This window comes from Theropithecus gelada, chromosome 7b, assembly GCF_003255815.1.
Source record: "Theropithecus gelada isolate Dixy chromosome 7b, Tgel_1.0, whole genome shotgun sequence".
NCBI classification, from domain to species: Eukaryota; Metazoa; Chordata; class Mammalia; order Primates; family Cercopithecidae; genus Theropithecus; species Theropithecus gelada.
Genome location: NC_037675.1, coordinates 57,609,179 through 57,631,167, shown reverse-complemented (window position 1 = coordinate 57,631,167; position 21,989 = coordinate 57,609,179). Strand labels below are relative to the sequence as shown.

The window sequence follows — 21,989 nt, the reverse complement described above, 5'->3', positions numbered from 1 at the left end:
ATATTACCAGCACCTAGGTGAAGCTGTGGGAATGGATGCCACTGCCCAGGCAGGGTCCCAGTGAGGACTGAGGACAGAGCCAGGGGCTGGGGTGGAGGAAAAGAACCATGTAAGGGAAAGAGAGAGGTATGGGAAGCACTAGAAATTTTGTTAATCTTTGGTCCAAAGAACTTTGCGGCTCTCTGCTGCCCTTGGGGTACAGCCCAAGCTTCTTAACACACTTAAAAGGTCACTCCCAATGCAGTCACTCGACTTCTCCTGCTGTAGCTCTTCTCTTCCTAACTGGAAACCAGGACTGCCCTGCGATGAGCTGCAAGGACCTAGAGTCCATGAACGCACTACCTCAGACTGCCCACAGGCAGGTGCAAGAGCAACCTCTGCCTAGAATACTCCACCCCAGCACACCCTGCTCCAGCTGAGCCCTGGGCTGGCAAACTCCTACTTTTTATCCAGGTCTCACCTGGATGTCACTTTGCCCTGGACATTTTCCTTGTCATGAGGAAATCAGCCCTTCCCAAGTATTAGTTGTTAGAAAAAGTTAAGGTCCCAAGAAAATGATAAATCTTAATACTGTATAGGATACACACTGTGACTCCTTTCAAACAGCCTGAAGTTTGCTGATGCTCCTTCCCCGCCCCACCACGAAACCGAGCATCCCATGTTCTCCTCTCCCCTAACTGGTGTCATGAGGCTCCTGCCCTTGCTGAACACAGGCAATTCTCAGGGGAGGCCTCATTGCAGGATAAAACTGTGTCTAAAGGATCACACTGATGTGGTAAGAAGCTGAGGTGTGGTGGTGGCCTAGCCTTTGGCTGTGGAACAACCCCCTTTTCCTCCTGCAGGGCACTTCTTGGTAAACAATAAAGTCTTATCATAAATCTGGGGGGTATGGCCTTTTACTTTCCACATACCCTTGACTCCCACATCTGGGGTAGGTGTCCTGCAGAGGGAAAGTACCTTTGGTGCCTTCTCATGACTGTACTCATCACACCGTATCTGCTGATCTGCTGCCTGGTCTGTGGCCTCCTCCAGACCATGCAATTCGAGGGCAGAGCGTGGACTTGGTGTTTTCTGCCATATCCCCAGTTTGCAACCCCTACTTAGTAATAACAACCAGCCAGTTATGGGGCATTACTGTGTCCAGCACTGTTCCAATCCTTTCCAGCTACTGTACTTATTTAGTTCTCACAACAATCCTATTAGACATGTACTATTATTATTCCAATTTAGGAGATGTGGAAGCCAGGCACAGAGAGGTTAAATCATCGATTCAAGACCACAGAACTAAGTGGTGAAACCAGGACTGGAACCTGGTGGTCTGATTTAGCAATCATTAGTAGGCATGAACTCAGATTTTATTTTTTAAATTCTACCACAAAAGAAAAGCTATGAGCAGGCACAGGAATTGACAGTACTATGGGAGCAAGAGACATTTGGCCTCTACCATGGCAACTAATGGCCCCTACATAGCAACTATCTAAGCACAGGGTAGTGAAGTCAACCCCCATCCACCACTTCTTATTAGCAAGTGACTTAACCTTGTAAAGCCCAGGTTTCCTCATCTATAGATGGACACAATTAACAACACTGACTTCACGGGTTATTTTAAGCAACACTGGAAAGACAATTAATGTAAAGCACCTGCTAGAGCCTGAACATAGTTACTCTATGGTTATTTTTATAATTTCACCTAAAATTAGGTATGCAATCAACTTAACTGAATTTACTTAATTTTATACAAAGCCAGTTTAGTTTAATAAAATATTTCACATATAATTTAATTAAATACTCAAGGGCCCCCTAGACTAATATTTTAAATGTTACCATATGTTATCATTAACTAGCTAAAAAAGTAGGGCACAATTCAAATTCCATTCACCTATTTATTCAGGGTTTAAAGGCCTGAAAAGACATTTCCCCCACATTTAATTAATTTTGTTGATTAGTGTATCTTTCTGAGGTTCCATCATTTGCTGTAATAATGAAAAACAATGGTGATTTCTGGTTACACATACATTAGTATATTGATTCACATCAAATGCTGAGTATGACAAGAATACATAATCTTCCACCAGCACTAGCTCCACAATGTGACTACTACTGTTTTAACAAATATTTTAGACTTTTAGCAGCTCACTTTATTTCCCAAATTTCTGTATTAGACTGCAAATGACAAGTACTGCCAGAGACTGTCCCCAAAATCTAATCTCCAGATAAACATAATTTATATTGAATGCTACCAGCAACATGTACAGGACCAATGAGTCATGAATTAAAACAGAAGCTCAAAGAGTCAGTAAACTTTCCTCGAAGACAGACAAAAAAAATGTTCTCCAGAGGTTAACAAGAGGAGATTGCAGGAAGGATTATCCATTCAGTGTACCATAAGCCCAAGGTGAGGCTGATGGAAGCCTTTGTAACTGGTCAGGTTAATCAGATGCTATCAAACGGGATGGCACAATTTTACATAGTTTTAAGTGTCTCTTATAGGGACTAACTTCAAAAATAGCCTGTATATTTAATACAACCCATTAATACAAGCCATTTTTGGAGTTCTTTCTTTTCAGTCACACTGTAAAATTCTCCGGCACATGTAGCAGCCTAAGAAGAGTCGCTACACAATAACCAGAGTGGACGAGAAACTCATCCTGTGATATGCCCTCCTGGACAAAGGCGCTCCCCACGGACTCTAGTGTATGCTTTATACTCACCCAGGGAGGCAAATGCTCAGGTGTAAACCATCCCCGGCTCCCCACAACATGGTACTGAGTGAGTAGTATTAGGTGTCCAGGCTCTCCATCAGGGAGACCTGAGTTTGAATCTCACCGGCTGCCACCTTCTAACTCTGTGACACTGGACAACCTTTAATTTTATGCCACATCTTCCTCATCCATGAAATGGGGATGACTCTACTTCCCTAAGAGGGCTGCTGTGCAGATGAAGTGAGCTAATGTCAGAAATGTTAACACAGAGCCTGCACCCAGCAACCATTTACTGACTTCTTACTCTTGCTGTTATAATGATGAATAACCAGTTTGGTCAATCTAGGTCAGTTTTATATAAAACTATCCAGTAATCAGAAACAAAAGATTATTTAGAAAAACTGCTTTCACATTTCCTTCTTTGTTTACAATTTCTTGAAAACATTTATACAAAATTTATTGAATTTGCTTTTTTTTTTTTTTTTTTAGAAAATGCTTCTTTTATTCAGCCATAATGCACTGTAAGACGCATAAGCTGTGCCTGTAGCTGAAAAACGGTGTAAAATAGAAATAAAAATAACTATTCCCTAAACCCAAACATCCAGTAGAGAACAGCAAATGGGGTTAGCGAAACAGCCCCCAGCTTCTTTTTCCATCTTAGACATTTTTGATGATGATCTTTCTAACAAGTGCTAGGTCAAATCCTCTATTCTGCATACATTTTATTCTGTGGGAGTTTTGAAGAACTTCTCTTCTAGCTTCTAGAAAAAGACATTTGTTCTCTCTCGTTCTAGCTTCTAAATAGCAAATTAAGCAAAAGTACAGGAATGGAGAGTTTACTAAAAATCAGTGGCTGTGCTACATGGCTATGGCAAGATCAGAAACCCAGAGCTACACATTTAAGGTATTATAATTATTCTCCAAGAAAGAATGGGTTTAAAAAAACTGCTTTAGGGCACGGGTATAAGTGGTGATATTTATAGGAAAATATTAACATGCCAGGTCAATGCAATATATAAATCATCTCAAGTAAAAAGTTCTAACTATGATTTTGGTGGACAGTATAGAGAATTCTGCCTTAATATATAGGAATTCAAGGGGAAAACCAGCTGACTTATTTTTTAGTTCCAGAAAGTCTAGTAAATAATTCCTTAATTCATAATTTTTACTAATTGTTTTTGGACTGCTCAAATGTTTTCCAAATCAATAAAGTTTTACACTAAAAGTAAGTTTATTCTTCTTAAAGTGAATTTAAACAGATTTTTGTGGTGAGGTATACAATAAAAGATAATATTCTTCAGGTGGTAAGGAGCAAAACACAATTTACTCCCCAAAAGTTGAACCACTGAAGGAGATAAGGCCATTTGCCTCCTGCTTTCAGGGGCTTGTGGAATTCTGCTTCTGCTGAGTTATGGTACATGGCGCTTGGACCTGCACAAAGGTTCCAAACGTCAGGGGAGGGAAAACGACAGCCTTGGAGTTAGGCTTGTGTAGTCTGGTACGTCCTGCGGAGTGAAGCGCACTCACCAGCTTTCCTCGTTGCTGGGCCGACCTGGTTTCTCGCAAGGTGTACACATCTCCACAGACAGAGATCTCGCGCCAGACCCCAGGCTGGGACTCCTCGGTGAAACCCCCTCGAGGATGCATCACCAGGACACCATTAGTAGTAAGCCCATCCATGTGGCCATCAGGGTTTTTCCACTTTGCTGCCTTTTCCTGGAGAGCACATGGCAGAACAGAAAAAGTAGGTTAAGATGATGCTGAAATGGAAAGGATTCTGGAATTTCTTTAATACATTGTGTAGAGGCAGAGGGGAGGAGGGTGATGCATTTTCATTTTCTATTTAAAGCTAATAATCACAAGGATAAAATACACAATTATTTCCACACTATAAAAGAAGTGTTGAATGGATGAATGACTTATCACTGGACACATATTATAGTTCTCAAGAATTTGCAAAAAATGGATGCCTGGACTTCTCCCTCTAAGATTCTTTTTACCCTCCCCACAACCCCATGAGATTCCAGGAATCTGGTGTGTTTTCTCTTTCCAGTTATACTTGTGCCATGCCCTTATCCTGATATCTAAAAGGGCTTTCTATGTACTCACTATCAGGATAGAGAACAAAGGACAGCCATAAAGACAGACTTTCTATTAAAGCTAGAAAATTCAAAAAATGTTAAGCCAACAAGTCAGGGTCATTATGTTTACACAACAATCAGTGTTTAAATTCTCAAAGGTAGATGGCACATGTAGCTTGACATGATGATAGGACAGACACTCTTGGGTGCTTGTGCCACAGCTCTTCCCTTCAGCTTTCTTGGTGACAGAGCTCAGCTACTGTTCACATGGCTGGGGCTGGTGGGGGGAATCCTGATTAATCCAACATGACACTCCCAGCCATCTTCCCAATGGCTGGTTTACAGGTGGGCACAGCACATGACTGGGCTCTGACTGATGACACAGGATATCTTCTCGGAGGCTTCTGAGAAAGGTGTCTGTGCTCTAAGAAGAGACAAGGAGGAAACAGTGCTTCTGCCACCCTCTTCTCTGGCTGGAAGTTGTCATGTGGCAGGGGACATATGAAAGTGCAGGAGCCAGTTCTCACCCACAAGAAGACCTCCCATGAAGAGGCTGGTGCACCATGGGAGGCAGAAGGCAAGACAGATACAACCCGGTGCCCTGGATGTCACAGAACCACTGAACCACCAACCTGGGAGCTGGCCTTCTTCAGCACTTCTTATGTGGGAATAGTACATTTGCATTGATTTTAGACCATTTTAAGTGGGTTCTTTTTTTCCTGCAAAAATATCCTAATTCAAAAGGAAACTATGTTAAACCTGGATATTCACTAAAACTTCTGGGCTTCACTTACAAGGAAACCCTATAAGGGTTGGGATTCAAGTCTGTTTTGATCTCTGTAATCCCACATCTAAAACGCCCAGTATGGAACATAGCAAACACTCAATAAAACATTTTTGAATGAATGAATCACTAACATTTTCCTCTAAGCCCTAATGATCTAAATTTGGCCATTTATTTTTCTCTCTGAAATAAGCCTCTTAACTGCCATAAATACATTATGGACAATGTTACAGGCATATTTTTTAAAAAGTACTTACTGTAAATATTACAATATAAAAGATATAATGAATAGCAAGTAATGCTTACTAACGTTCAGATTTTAACTGGCCACCTGAAAACTAAAATCTCAAAATCTCACCAGAGGCAACATACAAAGCCAGTATTTTTTTTGCTCCAATTAAATGTTCCATGTCATAATCACAAGCGGTTTTCTAGAAATCATGTACTTCTTGACAATACTTACTCCAAGAAATATATTTTTGGAAGAGTCAAATCCGGCGGCAAATATCCGTGCTGTGTAAGGCTCATTCCTGTCGCACACGATCCTGCAGGCAAACCTGGATATGGTGCTCTGTGTGATCTGGGCTTCGTCCGTGTTCTGGGTGCCAGAAATCGTGTCTGTGACAACGAAGTCGATAGGGCTTTCTGTTGATCTGCCCACCTAAATAAATCAAACGTACTCGTGATTCACTCGGAAAATAGCAGGGTGCTGTATTTTATTCACATGGAAAAAGCATTCAGGATCCCTTTAACACTCACTATCTTTGTTCTGAGGGTTAGAATTTAATGCAAGATTTTCATTCATGCTCCTTTTCCTATTGGACTAGGGAAGATATTAGGGTAACCAAATATTAGAGATATCTATTTTTAATTGCATTGTATTGTGGTAAGAACACAATACGAGATGTATCCTCTGAAATATGTGAGCACATAATGCAGTCATTGTTGGTTACAGGCACAGTGGTGCACAGCAGATCTCTAGAACTTACTCATCTTGCTTCACTCACTTTATGCCACGCATTAGTTCATTAGATTTTAAGTATTGAGAAAAAGCTCAATTAAGAGGACAACAGTAGATCTTCGGCCACTCATCAGATTTCATCTCTTGGATCTGGGAAGCAATATTACTTCCACAACAATTTTTTTTTTTTCCTATTTCTGGGGTTAAAAAAAGCAAGATTTTAAATAAAGGAACTCTTGCTTCCTACTTTCTTGTCCAGCTCCACAGAATGGTTTTCCTTGTTAGGTAAATCCAACAGTGACTCCCAGCACTGAGCAAGAACAGCCCTAATCCAGACATAGAGATAAATGTCCATTAACACTACTCAGCATGAAAGAGAAGGATGTGAAGCCAGCCCAAAGTTTGGGATGTAGTCAAATGAAAGATTTCAAAAGCTGGTCTTGGCATTTCAAGTTTAAATTTTTAAAACCTCTCTTGTGGAAGTCTAAAAGACTGTCAATAATACTATATTGGCTAACCTTTCTTTGTAAAGATTTAAATGCTGCCAGAAAGAATGTATTTCATTAGGAAGATGTGACAAAGTTCTAACAAAGCTTCTAACAAAGCATCCAATAAAGGCTTAATGAAGCTTGTCCTATTCAATCAATTCAAGTAAGACAGGTATTACTCTCTCCTGTGAACTAGGAAAAATATTTGTTTACAAATATGAAAATCCTCAATATGGAATATTTAAAAAGTTATGTAATTCTGCTTCATGAATCTCTAACTGGAAAACAGTGCTAAGTGTTTTATGTGCCAAAGGGACTTCTTAGGTTAAAACCACTTATACGTAAATTAATACTTTCTCACTAAATATGATATTGTTCTCTCCCAACTGTAACTCCGATTCTGAAGTTGCCAATGGGAGGAATGCAGAGACCTGAGACATATGCACATAAAGCTCCCAAAAGTCAATTTCCAAGATATTTTTACTCTGGTCTCAAAGTTCTGTCTACAAACTAGGCAATGTAATACATTTTTCATCCAAATGAATAAAGTAGAAAAAAATCTTGTATCACTTAGCTCAGCTTGCTTCCTAGAACAATATCAAATTTCTTTTGTAAATCTCATATATACATTCTCATGCACAGACTATCTTTCTAAAACCAATGACCACAGATACCTATTTTCTCTTGTTTTTTATAACCCTTAATTTCTTGTCCTAATGAAATATGCCTGGAATAAACTAAACTGCTGGTTTCATTGACACTTAACAATTTGAACAGATGCATATTGCCTAGATATATGCATTTCAGGTTTAGAAAACACATAACTTGTTAAAAAATGCAATGTAAAATCTAAATTAGATGTATTATAAAATCATATAATTCATCCTTCTAAAGCTGCAAAATCTCCTCTCTGCTAGATTCATTTAAAAACCGGGTAACTTGGAAGCTCTACTGATTCAGACTGCTTTAATTTTGTTAAACATTTTTTAAAAAGAAAATTAGAAAAGTAATGAAGACTTACTGCAAAATACTTAACAAATAGAAAAAAGTATAAAGGGGAAAACAAAGCCAACTTCAAACTTAGGTGCAAACCCGTCCTGAGCCCCTATTCCAATGAAGTTTAGGAGTAAAACATGATAAATTCTAGAATTTTCCAGTCATCTCACCAAACCTGGAGCCTCACAGCAACAGTCACTGTCCCAAGATTTGTTAATCTCCATGGAAGAGGGCAATGCCTTTTCAAGCTCTGTTATAAGTTCAAAGTCAAAATCACTCTGCTGGTTTGAATGTTTTGTAACTATTCCTTCTTGTGTACAGAAACTATTCTTTTCTAGAAGGGTCACATTCTGAGTTCATCCAAATGTATTAAATTAATGTCTTGATGAAGTCATTGAAATTGACTGTAAAACAGGAAATTTTATTCTAACTGGAACAGACTGCTAGGATCAATGATTTTACGTCATGACACTTACCTTGATGGGTCATACGTATGATTTATCAGTTTGCTTCCACTTAAATCTAACCTCTAGAGTGCTGGTAAAATTTTATACTTTATGACGCAAGCCTCATGTTGCTTTTTCCACGAAAACAAAACAAAACAAAAAATAAAACTAAGTAACTTCCCTGCTGAAAAATCACTCAAATGTGGAAAACCTGCAGCCTGCCCTTTCTTTTGACTACTGGGTCAACTCTACATTAAAGGCAGTCATGCACACAAGCCAAGATGCTTTTGAATTTCATCTGATATTCATATAGCACGCAAGCCAGGATGCTTCTGAATTTCATGTGATAGTCACAGAGTGCTGATAGTCATATAACCAGCTACAGTGAGAACTTGCTCCATTCAGTATGTTAAATTTTATATATATAAGAAAAGTTTGGGTTTGCCTAGATGTTAGCTGAAGCCAGGACAGGTAAGATGGTATCAAAGCATCTAGAAGGGCCTCCCGTTTTTCTCACCTCCCTCAACCAATTCCTACCCATCTCCCTGCATCAATCACTTTATTTTCTGACTTCCCTCCTGGGATAAGGATGAAAAGTTGTTGCTCCCATCTAAAAGCAATCTTTCCATTGACACTTGATATTCCAATATTCTCCCTTTCCCAAGGATTTTGCTCCTAATACTATCTCCTCTCTTTCCTGAGTCACCAATTTCTCCTTTTATACTGGATGGTGCCATCAGCTCTCACACACATTCTAGAGCTTCTCAAACTCTGTGGTTAAAGGACCAGTATTGTTGCTGTTGTTGTTTTAAATTTTAACTAGTCACTGATGCCTTTTAAACATACAATAAAAATGAGTACTTGAGAAATGATCATCTGCTTGGATGTTTCGGCAATGCCAAACTGTCATGAAGGTTTCCTCTCAACTTGTATGCTCATCTCATTCTGTATTTTAACAAACATTTCACTGCTGGGCAGAGGGAGTGCAGTTTGAGTAACACTGCTCTGGACTAGTTTCCCACTTTTAAAAATGCTTTCCTTCACCTGCAAGCAACCCTCAGGCTCCAGCCCTGTTTCTCTGATTCACTTAACAGCAAGACTTCTTAGAAAACCTGTCATTAGTTATTTCCTCCATTTCCTCACCCATATCTTTAACTTCCTTCTTCCTCAACCCACTCCAACTGAGCTTCCTTCCCCACAACTCCACTGAAACCATTCACGCTGATTCCAACAATCAATATATTGCTAAATCCAGGGCTTACGCTGAGCCAGCATATCCTGGTCCACCTCTACCTGGTACTAAGATAATGAAACTTTCAGGCTAGTTGGTAAATAGCTCCCCCTTCCTTTTTCTTTCTGTTCTCTCCCTAGATAGTATCACCAAATCCCACCTATCAGCTGAAAGTCTTGATCTCTCCCCTGAGCTTCAGACCAGCATACCCAATCTCCACTTGTATGTGTGATAAATATCTTGAATGTAGTATGTGCCAAACAGAACTTGGATCCCCCTTCACCCTGGGGCTTCCCTATATCAATGACTGACTGACATCCAATTTGCTCAAGTCAAAAGTCAAAACCCAAGAATAACCCAGTTCTTCACATTCCTCCATGTGTAACACTGTGTAAACACTGTCAGCTGAACCTCCAAACACATCCTCAGTCCTTCCACTTTTCCCATTTTGGTTTTGGTTACCATTATCTCTTACTTGGGTTCTATCACCTTAGCCTCCAAACTGGTTTCCCTGTTTTCATACTTGCCACCTAGATTCTTTTCCATACAGTAGTTTGAGAAATCGTATGAAAACGTAAATCAGATTATACCTCTCTCCTGCTTAAAATCCTCCAACAGCTTCCAAAAACTCCTAGAATAAATCCCAAACTCTACCTGGCCTGAAGATCCTACCTCTCTCAGCCTCTACCTGCCCTTCCAAGTCCAACGAAGTTCACTGCCATCCTTCTCCACTGTGATCTTGACTTGCAGCCTTTGCACTCACTGTTTCCTCTGCCTGAAGGGCTTGCTTATTTCTGGTCTGCTGCCTCCTCCAGATGTAGGCTGCTTGAGAGGAGAGCCTTAGTTCTCTCTCCCCAGCCACCAAAGGAGTTTCTGACACAGCAGATGGTCAAGAGATGAAAATAATAATTGGAAGATAATGACAGGGAGGCCGAATCCTATGAGATACGCACATACCTGCACAAGCCTGCTCATGTGCAACGGTTGTAGAAATACCCACTAGAAAATGTAGACATTCTTTAACATTTTCCTAACAGATACTAATTAAATGTTATCATCTAAAACTACAGTAAATCAACTAAATTGAAAACCAAAAAAACAAAACAAAACAAAAAAACCAAAACCCAAAAATGTTAGGCCTTGTAGTACCAGGTTCGAAGCCTGTGAAAGTGTGAAATCGGAGAGAAAGGACCCCTGAGCACTGGCTGCAGGACCCAGTCAGTCTCCTAGCCCCTCTGGTCAGAAGGCACTTGGCACTGCACTTTAGGCACGGTCAAGACAATGCACCACTTCCTCTAATTCCTTCCATGAACTATTTTCTCCTTTATGTTTCACTTTCCTGTTAGAGTTTCTTTCTTTCTTTACCCCTACTCCAGACAATAATGACCAAGATCTTACTCTTTCTCATACCTTAAATTCAGATCTAGCTTTGATTTTTCCCCTCAGGCCATAATATTTCTGAGTTCTGAGTCTACTAACTTGACTTCACAGTGGGAAATGCAGCATAAAGCCCTTTCTTGGTTCATTCTGATATTCTGCCTTTAGATACTCAATTAACCCTAGAAATCATTTTAATGGGAATGACTAAAACGAACAAACTCTCCACACTGAGGTCCATACTTGAGAACTGTGAGTGCTGTAGTGCTTTTTGCTCGGTGATTTTTGTCAGTAGTAGGTTTTGGAAATATAAACTTGTTAAAAGGAGGAAAACGTGGAAACAAATCTATCTTTTCAAGGTCTTATGAGAGTTGCTTAGTTCTCTGCTTAAAATGATCTGCCATGGATCCTTCTAATAGGTCCAGTTAGTCTGTGTGTGTAATGTGTTATGTTTCCTTAAGAAACATGTGAATTCTTGCTTGGCTTACCATACTATATTTAAAGAGGCTGAGCTGGTACTATTCAGAGAATGAAGAGCCCAGTGACCTAAATCTTAGCTCTGCCCCTCTGACCTGCCTCCTCTGACCTTAGTTTACATTACTTTTCCTTTCAAAGACCCAGATTTCTCAGCTATGAAATTAAGAGGTTGGTACAAATTGGTATTCTCAGAATGTGGTTCATGAGCCCCAGAGGGTCCTTGAGACCTTGCCATGGGGTCTAGGTACATGAGGCCAAAACTACCTTCATAATAATACAAAGACATTAACTGCCTTTTCCACTGTGCTGGTCTCTACACTGATGGTGCTAGAACACTGGTGGGTGAAGCTGCTGGTGCTTTGGCACGATTCAAAGCAGTGGCACGAAACTGTATTAACAGTCATTGTATTTTTCATTGCTGTGAATCTCCAGTTTAAAAATTAGGAGTTTTATTAAATCTTGAGTCTTTTAATATTCTGTATGACAAAATAGGAAGTATGCATAATGTACTTAGAAGTTAGTAATAGGAAGCTGAAAAAGTCCAACTAAATCTTTAATTCATTCTGCAGAGATGAGAGGGAAGAAAGTGAGCATGTGAGTCAAATGTGACTGTTCAATAGTGCGGAATACACTATGTGACACATGTCGCTAAAGAGTATCTATGAAACTCTGAAAAATTCCGAAGAAACAAGATTCTTCTTAAAGGAATTTAATGTCTCACACTTTGAGAGTACCTGACTTACCTATAACAGGTACCATCACAGTAAGTTTTTGAATTTAAGTGGTAAAAAAGTATTATGGACAATAGTGAAATAGGCTTGATCCACTTTTTTTAGGATTAAGAACTCTCTGTAAAAAAAATCTGTAAAATCTTTACTGCTACTATAAGTAGGGAAAAAATTTATAAATTGAAAATAAATAATTGTAATGAGTATGAAAAAGATATAATAATGAAGTTTCATAAAAGTATCAACAGGGAAGAATATGCATATACTTATGTAGGAAGATATTTTCCTTAACAGAAGAAGAAGAAAAGACATTTATAAGATTATATAACAGAATGGCATGGAGATTTTGCCCAAACATGATAAATTTTATTTTTGAGTTCAAACTGGCACTTTAATAACTATGTTTATAACTATGACTATATATTTTATCTAAGATTAGTTTTAAAATATCTAATACATACACATAGTTCCAAACTTGAAAAGTGTAAAATATCTCCCTGTATACCACCTGCTTAGTCCCCTTCCCCACAAAGGCAACTGCTACATTAATGTCTTGTTAATCATTTTGGAGATTTTTTAATGCATATAAGCATTATTTAAACCATTTTACAATATTAAATTAATAATGTAATATTTTATAATATAAAAATAATAATGTAATATTTAATATTATTTAAGATTTAATTTAGTAACATTTTAAATTAATTGAATACATATTACCAATATGACCCAATATATTCAATAATATTAATATTTAACTCATTTAATATGTTTGGAGCTCTTTCTATGGCTATACATACAGCTTTTCTTTGTTTGGTTTTATACTCTTGGAGGGCTCCACTGTATAGCTGTGCCCAAATTTACTGAACTGATCCACTACGGAAGAACATTTAGGTTGTTTCCAATCTTTTCCTATTAAGCAATGCTTTGAGCAATAACTCTGTACAAATGGCATTTTGCATGTAGGTAAGGATATCTCTGGGGTAAGTCTCTAGAAAGAAGAGCTTTACAAAGAGAATAGCTGAGTCAAACTATGTAAACATTTTGTATTTTTCATAGGTATTTTCAAATTGCTACCCCATAAATGCTATATCAATTTATAGAATGTAGGATAGTGTCTGTTTTCCCCACATCTTTGACAAAACCTTTTGGATTTCTGCCAATCTGACAAGTAAAAAGTGGTATCTCTATGTGGTTTTAATTCACATTTTTCTTTTTGTAAATGAGGTTGAGCATATTTTCTTATTTTTAAGAGCTACTTAGTTTCCTTTTTTGGTGAACTATCTGTCAAATCCTTTGCTCATTTGTCTATCTGATTGTAGGACTTTTAAAAAGAGATTTCCAGGAGTATCTTATATATTTGTGACATTAACCTTTTGTGATACAAATTGTAAATATTTCCCCCATTTGTAATTTGTCTTTGGCTCTTCTTATCAGTCTGAGGTGTTGAAGTTCAGGACTACTACAAATACATTTAAAAACCACATAAAATTTTCTTTCTTTCTCAATCAAAAGTACTGACTTAGGTGATCCAGATTAGGTCTCCACTTCACAATGTTATAGAAAATGGAAAAAGAGCTGGGGCATTTCTTTCTAGTCCCATCTGTCTTCCGTACCTATGTTTATGTGTGTGCATATAAAAATAAAGCATGAAGTGGATGGACATACGCCTTTTTTCACTTATTTTATTGTATTTCCCATTTAATAGTCATGTAATGGCTACACGGTATTTTGCATTTAAATGCACCATACTGTAATCATTCTTACCTACTCCTGGAAGTGTAGGTTTATTTCTACTTTTTTACTAGCATATACAACACTACAATGAACAACCTTTTGGTCAAATCTTTGTTCATATTCCTTAATTATTTATGTATAAAAATGACTGAAGTTAGAATTACTGGGTCAATTGGTCTCAGTGTTGAAATTCATGGTAGTATTGCAATGTTGCCCTATAGAAATGCTGCACCAATTCACAGTCCCACTAGGGGGACCAATTCCATACAATGCTTTACAGTGCTGTATTATTTAATATTTTCCAATTAATAGGTAATAAAGAGTATTTTATTAATTCATTTGGTATTTTAAAATTATTTTTATATATTTATTGGCCATTTATATTTCTTCTGAGAATTGTATGTTTTGTTCTTTGTCCATTTTTGAAAGCATGGGAAAAGCGATTACTGTACAGTAGGTGTCAATCCTTTGTCTACTTGATTTGTTGCCCGAATTGCCTCTAGTTTGACTTCTAATTTTTGTGACATTTAAAAATAAGTGAAAATGTGTACGGTAAAATCTATTTCTTCATTTACTATTGATCCTTCCCTATTCCAAGAATATGAATTCTCCTGTTTTTTTCTAGAACTTTTTGTTCCTTCAGTTTTACATTTAAATGTTTATTCTCTAGAATTTACTTTAGCAGAGTACAATGTTAGTATTTATCATACTTTTTTGATGTTTGTTTTGACATCATTTATGTAACAATTTAACTCTCCATATGGAAATGCAAAGCCTCACCAATTCCAACTTATGCTTGCTTTTTTCTGTTATTAGTCTAAATTTTAATTGTTTGTTGTTTTAAAGTACTAAATCTGGAATATATTCATTTATTCTCTACCTTTTAAATTCATTAACTGACGAATATTTTTTTTCCTTCCTTCTGCTTTCTTTTGATGTACTTCTGGACTTTATATACCACTAAAACTATGCCCAAACCCATCCTATACTTTCTTAATTGCTGTCCTTTGTCAAAAAAGAACTTTTGAGATAAATGTTTAGTCCTTTGATTTTCTTTCTCTCTCTCTCTTTCCCTCCTCTTAGTAATGGAAGCACTTAAGGCATTTTCTTCCGAGTAAGATGTTGGCTTCATCTCGTCAGTTTTGCTACATGATATTCTCACAGATATTTCTGAAAAGGTCTATAAATGTAGTTTGGATATCCCTTTCATTCAAGTGTTATTTAGAAAGTATTCTGAAAATGTTGGTTTTAAAAGTGGTTAGCTTTTAAAATTTTTATTCTTGCTATTAATGTCTATTTTTATTGCACTGAGGTCTGAGAATGTAGCCTTTATAATTTCCTTTTACAATTAAAGAATTAAGTTTTTTTCTTAATCTTTCAACAACCAAACAGGAATAATTTTTATATTATCTTCAACTTTTCCCCCTGGACACTGGGCTGGAAGATCTGACTACATATAAAAAATACAGAATTAAAGGAAAATGTGCTAAAATTTCTATTAAAAAAGAAGAATATTACCTGAAACATATCCGTATCTTTATCATGTGTGTACTCCACCACCACAGTCTGATTCCTTGACAAAGTGTAGGATATACTGTGTTGACCTTTGCAGCTGATAGCCTAATAATAAAATTTTAAAAAATCCATTAAAATCACATTTCAACAACTTATCAATTCTGCTTGTAGTCATAAGCCATCACTCTACCAGCAAAGCCCAGCACAAGCCAGCATTTTCCACACAGTCAGGGTTTTTCCCTATGCTCTATTCCCTCAATCACAGACAAGCCGAGAGTCACAATTCTGGTTTTAGCAAATATTCTGTCTTAAAGTGAACAATATTTTACTTAAATCAAAGTTTATTTACTAGTTTGCAAGACTTGATTCAATCAGATTCTTAGAAAAACACATACTTTCTCCATATTACCTAAATTCAGTAATAGAATTTTTAGACTAATATAGTCATTTATTTCAAATTTTAAGATTTCACACAACAGATAAGTCACATTATTTTTCCTAGGTGATAGAGATTATCAGCATAACAAAAGGATCACTGGACAATCTGTCAATGTTCTAATTGAGATTTCAATATAATAATACATAATGTTCTAATTGAGATTTCAATATAATAATACATAATTATTGCATTATTTCAATACAATAACATATGGTTATCCTAGTCAATGATAACCATATTTGTATTGTGTTCTACATCTCACTTAACTCTTGTATAAGCAACTAGTTATCTCAGATATTTACTTTATTAATAAATAAGGTAACTAGCAATTTTATTTTTTCCAAATTTTAGGCTAGAAAAAGCTAATAATCTTTTTCAAATAGCCTAGGAATAATACGACATCATTCTTATTTTGTCCATAGTGATATGTTTGAACAAAAAGTTGTGGTCACATACTTTTAATGTTTCTAAATTAACAAATAAATTGTTACAAAGTGGACTCCAAATTATTTCAATTATATTCTATTCATTCTACTTTGATCTAACTTATCTTCATTTTTAATCTTTTACATTAAGTATTACAAAATTTTAATAAGCTTTTCTATTACACATTTATTGAATGATGACACTGTATGAAGACCAAGAAAGCATCCAGAAGAAACTGGACACGCACAGCATGTTAATGAAAATGTACTGAACATTTATATTTGACTAACGTAATTCCTTACAGCAATAAACAGTAAAACATGCCAAATCAACTTTGAAGTTAGCCTGGTTAATCTCATGGTTATTTAATAATCTGCCCTGAGGAATTTCACGATTGAGCTGATGTTTTATTTTATGTGCTTCGTTAAGATAATACTTCTTTAACATGGTCAGGAATCTAAAAAATACTTCTTAAAGTACTCAACACTACCAGCAGACATTGTCTTAAATTTTCATTGATCTGAGTCAGATAAATTCACTGACAGTGACTGTTTTTGAAAGCCAAATTTATAAAGAACTATTTTCAATTTAAGTGGATGTAATCTTTGTGTTAATTAACTTTTGTGGTAATCATTTCACAATGTGTATATATATCATCATGTTGTACACCTTAAATATATACAATTTTTATCTGTCAATTATACCTCAATAAAACTGAAAAACAATTTGTAAAAAGATGGTTATCTTAAGAGTTAGTGAAAAACCTACTTTAAGAAAAATAATTTATTAAACTCAAACTTACAAAATTAACAATCAGGAGGTGATTATAAAATAATTTATTTTAGGGTTTCCTATAAAGTATCTATTGCATTTTAAATGGATTCAATTTACAAATATATCAACTCCAACACAACTTTCATGGCATATATATATTGCATAAAATGTCTATAGTGTACAAATGATTTAATAAGTGCAATAATGGGAAATACTTTTAAAGGTTATACATTTTTGTACAATGGCACCTGCTTAAGTATGGTGTTTCTCAAACTTCCACTCCATTTGCCTGAATTGGAAGGGTTACCTGAACCTGGAGATGTTCAGTTCCCAAATGGAGTTTCTAAGGCTTACAACAGCTTACCTTAAATTATAAATTTTTTTTATTCCATAACACATTTGCTAGTTTTAACATTTAACATTGTCTCACGAAGACTCACTCTGCTCACCTGAGGCCTAGCACAGCCATGGACAGGGTGCTCCAGAGTAGTGGTGCCCAACCTTTTTTGCACCAGGGACTGGTTTTGTGGAAGATAATTATTCTGTGGACTGGATGGGGGGGATGGTTGGGGGATGATTCAAGCATATTACATTTATTGTATACTTTATTTCTATTATTATTACATTGTAATATGTAATTAAATAATTATACAACTCACCATAATGTAGAATCAGTGGGAGCCCTGAGCTTGTTTTCCAGCAACTAGATGGTCCCATCTGAGGGTGATGGAGATACTGACAGATCATCAGGCCTTAGATTCTCATAAGGAATACGCAACCTAGATCCCTTGCACACACAGTTCACAACAGGGTTCGTGCTCCTATGAGAATCTAATGCCACTGCTGATCTGACAGGAGGCAGAGTTCAACCCGTAATGTAAGCAATGGGGAGCAGCAATAAATACAGATGAAGCTTTCCTTGCTTCCCTGACACTCACCTCCTGCTGTGCGGCCCAGTTCCAAAGAGGCCACAGACCACTACTTTGGGGTTTGGAGATTTCTGCCCTAGAGACACTTCCTCGCCACTTTAGAAAACACCAGAAACAGCCATTTTATAGGTTGCAAGTTGCTATTGGACACAAATTCTTGTAAGGTGTTTCATTATAAAAATATTCTTGTGACCAAAACTGTAAGACTATGTAGCACATGAAAAAAGGGTATTTCTAGTGAAAGCATCACCTTACCTGGAAAATGCCCACAGCAAAGGGGAGTCTTACCCAAGCTCCCAAAGCGGAGAGAAAACACTGATGTAGGATGCCTTGAATGTTGAGCCAATTTAAAGAAAATTTATGATTTCTTTTTTTTGTATGTTGTTTAAGGCAAATGGCCAGGGTTAGGAAAAGGGAATGCTCTTAGGTTAGGAAAACGCCTTTTCTGTGTCTTTTAGATTAAAAAAAGTACTAGCCATGGGCTGTGATTTGGAGGCCTTGGAATTTGGGGAAGGTAGGAAAGTGGGAAAAGAGACCACAGGCAGAAACAAATCCCATGAAGGTGGCGAGTGGCTCTGGGGCAGCAGGTGAGGCACACCCTGTAGCACGGGCGGCTGAGGAACTTCAGAACCAGTGTGATCGTCACCTCGAAGTCACTTCCAGTTCTGGCAAGGATTTCCCTCTGGTAATGCTAAGCCAGGAGAAGGGTCCTGCCCCTACAAGGGCCCAGAGTACTGGTGCCCTGGGGTCCAACAGGCTGCCACCTATGGAAAGCAGAAAAGTGGGCTGAGCTGGCCTGAAAAGATGAGACTGAAGCCAGCACTGGGATTTGGTGGCAGTAAAAACCAGTGTGCCTAAGGCCACCATCAGAATCATCGCCAATAAATGGAGAAGTGTGGACTTCCTTCAGTTACATGAATTAGGGCTCACATGACCTTGTTTTCATGTATTAAAGTCTAAAATAGTGTCAGATTTAGGTGTTTGGGGGAAGTTAAAGAAGAGGTTAAGCCTGAGATCAATTTTCACTTTCCTTCTTGGGTCATGTCTTATAGAAAAGTCTGCCAAGTACATACGGCATTGAACTTTTTGTTACAAGCATCAATTGTTCAACACTAGCTTTTAACATTTAAAATACGGCTTTCGGCGGCGGAGCAAGATGGCCGAATAGGAACAGCTCCAGTCTCCAACTCCCAGCCCCAGCGACACAGAAGACCGGTGATTTCTGCATTTTCAACTGAGGTACTGGGTTCATCTCACTGGGGAGTGCCGGACAATCGGTGCTGGTCAGCTGCTGCAGCTCGACCAGCGAGAGCTGAAGCAGGGCGAGGCATCGCCTCACCTGGGAAGCGCAAGGGGGAAGGGAATCCCTTTTCCTAGCCAGGGGAACTGAGACACACAACACCTGGAAAATCGGGTAACTCCCACCCCAATACTGCGCTTTAAGCAAACAGGCACACCAGGAGATCATATCCCACACCTGGCCGGGAGGGTCCCACGCCCACGGAGCCTCCCTCATTGCTAGCACAGCAGTCTGTGATCTACCGGCAAGGCAGCAGCCAGGCTGGGGGAGGGGCGCCTGCCATTGCTGAGGCTTAAGTAGGTAAACAAAGCTGCTGGGAAGCTCCAACTGGGTGGAGCTCACAGCAGCTCAAGGAAACCTGCCTGTCTCTGTAGACTCCACCTCTGGGGACAGGGCACAGCTACACAACAACAACAACAACAAAAAAAAAGCAGCAGAAACCTCTGCAGACGCAAACGACTCTGTCTGACAGCTTTGAAGAGAGCAGTGGATCTCCCAACACGGAGGTTGAGATCTGAGAAGGGACAGACTGCCTGCTCAAGTGGGTCCCTGACCCCTGAGTAGCCTAACTGGGAGACATCCCCCACTAGGGGCAGTCTGACACCCCACACCTCACAGGGTGGAGTACACCCCTGAGAGGAAGCTTCCAAAGCAAGAATCAGACAGGTACACTCGCTGTTCAGAAATATTCTATCTTCTGCAGCCTCTGCTGCTGATACCCAGGCAAACAGGGTCTGGAGTGGACCTCAAGCAATCTCCAACAGACCTACAGCTGAGGGTCCTGACTGTTAGAAGGAAAACTATCAAACAGGAAGGACACCTACACCAAAACCCCATCAGTACATCACCATCATCAAAGACCAGAGGCAGATAAAACCACAAAGATGGGGAAAAAGCAGGGCAGAAAAGCTGGAAATTCAAAAAATAAGAGTACATCTCCCCCGGCAAAGGAGCGCAGCTCATCGCCAGCAATGGATCAAAGCTGGACGGAGAATGACTTTGACGAGATGAGAGCAGAAGGCTTCAGTCCATCAAATTTCTCAGAGCTAAAGGAGGAATTACGTACCCAGCGCAAAGAAACTAAAAATCTTGAAAAAAAAGTGGAAGAATTGATGGCTAGAGTAATTAATGCAGAGAAGATCATAAACGAAATGAAAGAGATGAAAACCATGACACGAGAAATACGTGACAAATGCACAAGCTTCAGTAACCGACTCGATCAACTGGAAGAAAGAGTATCAGCGATTGAGGATCAAATGAATGAAATGAAGTGAGAAGAGAAACCGAAAGAAAAAAGAAGAAAAAGAAATGAACAAAGCCTGCAAGAAGTATGGGATTATGTAAAAAGACCAAATCTCCGTCTGATTGGGGTGCCTGAAAGTGAGGGGGAAAATGGAACCAAGTTGGAAAACACTCTTCAGGATATCATCCAGGAGAACTTCCCCAACCTAGTAGGGCAGGCCAACATTCAAATCCAGGAAATACAGAGAACGCCACAAAGATACTCCTCGAGAAGAGCAACTCCAAGACACATAATTGCCAGATTCACCAAAGTTGAAATGAAGGAAAAAATCTTAAGGGCATCCAGAGAGAAAGGTCGGGTTACCCACAAAGGGAAGCCCATCAGACTAACAGCAGATCTCTCGGCAGAAACTCTACAAGCCAGAAGAGAGTGGGGGCCAATATTCAACATTCTTAAAGAAAAGAATTTTAAACCCAGAATTTCATATCCAGCCAAACTAAGTTTCATAAGTGAAGGAGAAATAAAATCCTTTACAGATAAGCAAATGCTTAGAGATTTTGTCACCACTAGGCCTGCCTTACAAGAGACCCTGAAGGAAGCACTCAACATGGTAAGGAACAACCGGAACCAGCCATTGCAAAAACATGCCAAAATGTAAAGACCATCGAGGCTAGGAAGAAACTGCATCAACTAACGAGCAAAATAACCAGTTAATATCATAATGGCAGGATCAAGTTCACACATAACAATATTAACCTTAAATGTAAATGGACTAAATGCTCCAATTAAAAGACACAGACTGGCAAACTGGATAAAGAGTCAAGACCCATCAGTCTGCTGTATTCAGGAGACCCATCTCACAAGCAGAGACATACATAGGCTCAAAATAAAGGGATGGAGGAAGATTTACCAAGCAAATACAGAACAAAAAAAAGGAGGGGTTGCAATACTAGTCTCTGATAAAACAGACTTTAAACCATCAAAGATCAAAAGAGACAAAGAAGGCCATTACATAATGGTAAAGGGATCAATTCAACAGGAAGAGCTAACTCTCCTAAATATATATGCACCCAATACAGGAGCACCCAGATTCATAAAGCAAGTCCTTAGAGACTTACAAAGAGACTTAGACTCCCATACAATAATAATGGGAGACTTCAACACTCCACTGTCAACATTAGACAGATCAACGAGACAGAAAGTTAACAAGGATATCCAGGAATTGAACTCATCTCTGCAGCAAGCAGACCTAATAGACATCTATAGAACTCTCCACCCCAAATCAACAGAATATACGTTCTTCTCAGCACCACATCGTACTTACTCCAAAATTGACCACATAATTGGAAGTAAAG

General features: G+C 38.3%; 1 protein-coding gene across 1 annotated transcript in view; it reads right to left on the bottom strand.

The window, feature by feature from the left end:
- PELI2 (pellino E3 ubiquitin protein ligase family member 2) overlaps positions 1–21,989 on the bottom strand; it is a 196,397-nt gene that overhangs the window by 6,838 nt on the left and 167,570 nt on the right. The window contains exons 3-5 of the mRNA XM_025392970.1: positions 15,527–15,628; positions 6,031–6,228; positions 4,230–4,418 (exon numbers count right to left, since the gene is read on the bottom strand). Of these exons, the coding sequence (XP_025248755.1) occupies positions 4,230–4,418; positions 6,031–6,228; positions 15,527–15,628 (489 nt within the window). The remainder of the gene's footprint in view (positions 1–4,229; positions 4,419–6,030; positions 6,229–15,526; positions 15,629–21,989) is intronic.